A 6,000-nucleotide genomic window follows, 5' to 3' on the forward strand; every position below is an offset into this window, starting at 1 on the left:
AGCGCTTTCTCTCCAGGTGGGAGGGTGGTGTCTTCTTGAGCCAAGATCCCCGCTGCTTGCAGATCAGACAGCAGGGGCAGCTCGGATTAAGAGCCTGGCAGCTGGCACATTTTTCCTTCCCCAGCAGGAACCTGAGGGTTTCATGTTTTTTAACGCAATTCACCAGCTGGGATCATGTCTCCCAATAAGCAGTCAGATCGGAAACTGCTCCAAGTCCCCTTGTCTCCCCACCCCACCATCTCAGGCTGATACTTGCACACACGGATCCAGCGTCCAACGCCGCAGTGAGGCTGCCGTACCCCTGCACGCTCACAAACCAAGGAAACCACTGCATGCCATTGTAATGTGCTGTTGTGGGCTTTTTTGTACCGATAGCCTCAAGTCCTTCACCAGAACAACAAGACGCGGCTCGGCCATCAAGCAAGAATCCTTTGACCTGGACGGTGGATGACGTGGTTTGGTTTGTGAAGGATGCAGACCCTCACGCTTTAGGTCCCCACGTGGAGCTCTTCAGAAAACACGTATGTAGAAGGCTGCCCTTACTGCTTCTGAGTAATTTAAGTCAAGTGCATGGGCAGCCCCAAGCGATAGCCAGTACACATCACCCCCCCCCCCCCCCCTCAGCTGCCTTTGACTGCTATAGGCAGTGTTCGTGCTCAGCCAGGCTGAACACAGGGCCCTGCAAGGAGTTCAGCACTGCTGGGGGGTTTGGGCTGAAGAAATGTTCACTTGCCACTCGAGAAGGTGGTCAAAGACTGGAACAGGCTTCCTGGAGAGGTGGTCGATGCCCCAAGCCTGTCAGTGTTTAAGAGGCTTTTGGATAATGCTCTTAATAACATGCTTTAACTTTTGGTCAGCCCTGAAGTGGTCAGGCAGTTGGACTAGATGATCATTGTAGGTCCCTTCCAACTGAATAGTCTAGTCTGTTCTGTTCTGTTCTATTCTATTCTATTCTATTTATCCTTCAATGGGGAGACCCTAACAATGTCTTTAGAAAATGCTCACTATTTGTTCCCAACTATGCCAGCATAAATTGTTTCTATGCCAAGCCTAAGAGAAAGCACTGAGGATCTGGTGCTCATTTTTCATTGTCAGATTGGCACAAAAAAGCCTCGTCTCAACAACAGTTTTTTCCCAGGATACCTATGATTCTTCTCTGAAGAGCATTTTTTATGTGTCTCTAGATGTTTAACAGGAGAAACCCAAAACAGCCAAGCTTTTAATCTTTTTCCCCTCAGATTTATGTAACTACATAACCAAATTTAACAGACCTGCTGACTCACGGGAGAAATGATAGTTGCTTTTGCTAGGCAATCTCCAGTGGTAGAAATGTTATTATCCTTAATTAGTAAAGGGGAAGACTGTAAACACACATCTGATCTGGAGTTTCTTGTTCTGCTGCTGTATATGGAGTTGGCACCAATGCATCTAATGGCACCTTCAGCCTCCTCCTCCTCCTCCATCTCTCCTTGATCAATTCAGACTGTCTGTGAAAATGGATTTTACCCTAAAAGTGACTTGCTTGTGTTCAGCTGGAGGTCATATCTTTGGATGTAAGTGCCTGGACCAAGGTCTAAGCGAGAAGAGCTCCCCAGCCCTGACTCCTGAACAGCACCTTAGGCTGCAAAGCAAGCAAGAGGGCTTGATCACCAGGTCCCACTCCTTGCCCATGTGCCAGCAGGGATGGGTGGGAAGGTGGGGCTGCAGACAAGAGCTGAGGGAGACAACTGATAGACTTCCAGCTACACCTTGGATGCAGGGTTTCCAGATACTGAGGAGAGGAGGTGGCTGAGGAGCGGATGAAAATGAACACAGGCCTTGGTGTCTGCTCACCCTAGGCAGGTATTGAGGCCATCTGCCATTCTGCAGACAGGCCGCTGGGTTGAGAACAGAGCAGGCACACTGGTGCTAGGACCAAATCTGCAATTACAGGACAGCTGCCAGCCTACTTTCCCTGTCTTCTGCAGAGAAGTCAGATCTGCCTTATAAGCTGATAACGAAAACATGGCCTACATTGGCCATGTGGGTAATTGGGCAGATAAACAAACCACCTTTAGATTTAAAGGAACTTTCTTTAGCATAAGTTTTTGAGACTCTCAGAAGGGGCTGTGCATTAAGAGAAAACTCTTCATGCAAGGGAGAGAGAATTGCCATGGTCTGAGGGATACAGGTACATCCCAAAGAAAATAAATGTTTAAAGTTCATCTTGTAAATAAGGACAGTGCAAAAGCACCGTTTTTGTCTAGTTTCCGCTTGTAGCAAAGGATGGCACAATGTGCTTTTATCTAGCAACAGGGCAGTGACACGTTCCAGGCAGTCATGGGCCAGCTGCACTGGAGCATGCCACGATACTGCAGCTGCTCTGTGACCAAAGAGACCAAGCTAAATTGCCACTAAAGACTGTCCCTGTCATCCTTTGTTGAACACCCAGCACCCATGGGCTCTACTTATCATTGGTTTCCTTGTAAAATATGCCCTAGGTGTGAGAACCTGGGTAAGATTACAACACAACTCAATTCAATTACGCCTTTGAGTTATATATGTCCCTGCAATTTTTCAGCCTTCAAATCTCATCTGGATTAGCACGGAGACCCCAGAGGTGAGAGACAAGTGATTAGTCCATTAACCTTAGCCATATCTTCTTGTATGTTCAATCTTTCTATGAAGCAGGTGCATAATTTACTTAGAAGCACTTACTGTCATTGACAAGGCCCAGCTATCACCTGAAATCATTGCATTGGCAATCAGCTCATCTGAGCTATGACACTGGGAGGGAGAGGGTGGTGGGACCACCGGGAAGAAAAGGCTGGGGGGGGTATCCTGCACGTGGGCAGTGTGCTCTCCCACTGCTATATTAAGCCATTTGGGTGTTGACCGCAGTCCCCGGCGCCAGCTCTCCCAGCACGCAGTAAGGAGCTGCAGCCCTTATCCTCCACTGCTGCAATAGGTGTTGCAGGATGACCTGGCTCTGTCTCTGCTCCGCACACGAGAAGCAGAAGCTTTTCTTCTTGCCAAGACACCCAAGGAGCTCTGTCACAGGCAGCTCCTGAGAGTGTCCACCAAAGACCGTGAAACTGCCTACTACCTCCCCTCTGCTGTTCCCTGCTCCCTCGGCAGGACGGTGTGCCAAGGAGAGCCGAGCCCGTAGCTGATGACAGATCTTTTGGCCTCATGCAAAGGAGCTGTCAGCCTGGCAGGGACCTTGTAGCAGCACTGCCCCATGCACTGCAGTGCTCTCGGCAAGAAAGACTTGGCAGAAAGACTGGGGGAAGGGAAATGGAGGAGGGGAAAGACACGGGGAATTAGCAGGTAGAAAACTCAAGCTGGAAGGGATCGAAGCAACATTATGGTCTGACAGTTTAATTATGGCCAGTGATTGGCAAATGCATGTATGAAGGAGACAAAAACCTTTGACATAATTAATCCGATTTATTCAAATAGCAACCTGTCTCCGCCAGTGCTAGACATCAGACTTGTGAGCATGCATCTTTCTCCAGACTTTCATCTCAAGTGTTCGAGCACTGACCACTGAGCTGCCACTTGCTGCACTCCTGTCGCAGGTGGTGGCTTTACAAGGGTTGGTGTCTTGTTCACAAGACTGCAGAATACAAAAGAAGGGATATATATATCCCAAGCAGGATATAGATCCTGAAGTCTTTGATTTTACTCAGAATTATGTGCTTAAACACCCATGAAGATGGGGACTTTCATCTTTCTCATTAAAAGCCTCATCCTGGGGGATGTCCACCACCAGGCGCAATTCTTTTTTCCATGGCACAGGGCTTGTTTAGGGGCTACTCTGCTTTTTGAACAGTATCCTCAGAGTAAGCGCTGCAAGAAGCCAGCACAAACAGAGTAATACTCATTCTTGCAGGTGGAAGCTGTATGTTTATACCCACGATATCATGACCTTGCAGCTCATGCGTTTGCTGCTCACATCCCCCTGCAGGAACACGGCAATGTTCTGCAATATTCTAACTTGCAGTGGGCCTGATCTCAACTCATGTGAAACAAGCAAATTGCACTGATGGCACTGAATTTTACCAGCTCCAGATCTGATTCAAGATCTTCTGGTGGGACTTTTGCAGACTTGGGGACCATGCTATAGAATCCTTTTTTAAATTATTTTTTAAAAGAGCTGACATAGTAGTACTGTAGAGAAGTCAAGCCAACATCTGCACAGGGACATGGCAAATACAGGATATTTAATTGGATATGAATGCTCCCTCTGGCATACTCTTGTCATGGAGTTTAATTTTGACCCCCACACAATAATAATAAAGGAAATAATAAAATGCTGAACTCAACATTTAGAAACAGCTACCTCCACACCAAACCCTTGACAGTGTTTTTACCCTATGGCATCACAGTTCCAGGAGTTTGTTTTTCTTTCTTATGCAAATTTTAATTACATGTAATATTTATTCTTACTTTCCCTTATCTTCCTTAAAATAATGGGAAGGAGAGGGGGAGGGTGAAAAGAGTTTCTATTATGGATAGAGTGGGGGCTGCAAAATGAAGAGCATTAATTAATTGAGTTAATCAGAAAGTGACCTTAACTGCTCATCAGCTAAATCACCTGCTAAATGGAATAATAATGATCAGGGCAAATTAGAATCCATAGTATTGCTTAATTAGTAGGTAACGGATCACAGACGAAACATCTGACCATCAAAATCATAGAATACAATATATACAGCATTAGTGTGTGTATATGTGTATAGGTATGCTCACACCCATAGCACTAGTTATGTTTTAGCTCTGATGGTCCAAGTGTGTAAGTGTGGTGGAGGCCTTGGGGAGGGGTAGTATTTTTTAGCAGATCGGCTAATACAGTCAGGAAACACCAGACAAGCTTAGGATCCAAGCAAGGACAGTTGAAAGAGTCTGTGTTTTACAGTCCATAGTGAAAGAGTCTGTTTCTCTGTGCACCCAAGCTACCTTGTGCTCAGTACAGCACTTTGTAATTTCAAAAGGTTTTCAAGCCAATAGGTCTGGGATAAACAACTGAACTTGGTGGCAATTTCTTCCACTTACGTGAGGGTTAAATTAAATTTGAACAAATTTTCTTAATGAATGCAATGAAATAAGAAAGTTACTACTATCTTCAATTTAAGAAAAAGAAACATATATATATGTGTATATATATATATATATATCTCACTGAATATGTGTACTGGAGATATGTGAAACATGCAGATAGCCAGGGACAAGACGGAACTGAGATTCAGAAGTGTGCTATTAGCAGTTTGTGAAGCCACATCCCTCTCTCTCTCCATTACTCTCACTCCTTTCTCTCAAGGCTGACTGGCTTAGAGCAACCCTGATTTTTTAAAATAATCCTCATGTTTTAATTGCAAAATAATTGAAAACCTAGACAGATCTTATAGTTCCTGAAGTATAAAACATACTATTTGATTAACCTCTCGTTTAGAGTTTCCTTCTATCATACCTCAGATTTCAATTTTTTTAAATGGGATTTCAAAATGCATGACATTTCAGCTAGCTCTACGCTAAAAGACATGCTATTTCTGATTCACCTTGTTTAATGTGTCAGGATGCAGCACTGGAAGGGGGTTGACACATTTTGATTCTCTTTCTCTCTTTTGAAACCAGGAGATTGATGGCAATGCTTTGTTGCTGCTGAAAAGTGACATGATCATGAAATACCTGGGGCTGAAACTGGGACCTGCGCTGAAACTGTGTTACCACATTGATAAGCTCAAGCAAGCCAAGTTCTAACAATTTCTTGAACAACAACAGAACCTGACCCAAATCTGGACAGAAAACTAAAGGTAACATGTTGCCTTACAGAAATGCATTCATTTGCAGATTGTTTTTCCTTCTTTTTTAACAAAGACTTTGTCTTTTTTAACATTTGTGCATTGTCACCTTTTTTTAATCCAATGGGGTCTTTTGGGCTGTTTTGTGTTAATGATTTGCCAAAAAGTATATAATTACAATAATTATTTTTTATCATTAGTATTATTATGATTATAG

General features: G+C 44.4%; 1 protein-coding gene across 1 annotated transcript in view; it reads left to right on the forward strand.

Moving 5' to 3' along the window:
* Nucleotides 1-5,742, forward strand: part of SCML4 (Scm polycomb group protein like 4) — a 46,807-nt gene extending 41,065 nt beyond the window's left edge. Inside the window, exons 6-7 of the mRNA XM_030007397.1 lie at nucleotides 376-521; nucleotides 5,617-5,742. Of these exons, the coding sequence (XP_029863257.1) occupies nucleotides 376-521; nucleotides 5,617-5,742 (272 nt within the window). The remainder of the gene's footprint in view (nucleotides 1-375; nucleotides 522-5,616) is intronic.
* The last annotated feature ends 258 nt before the right edge of the window (nucleotides 5,743-6,000 follow it).

This window comes from Aquila chrysaetos, chromosome 2 (genome assembly GCF_900496995.4).
Source record: "Aquila chrysaetos chrysaetos chromosome 2, bAquChr1.4, whole genome shotgun sequence".
In the NCBI taxonomy this organism is placed as follows: Eukaryota; Metazoa; Chordata; class Aves; order Accipitriformes; family Accipitridae; genus Aquila; species Aquila chrysaetos.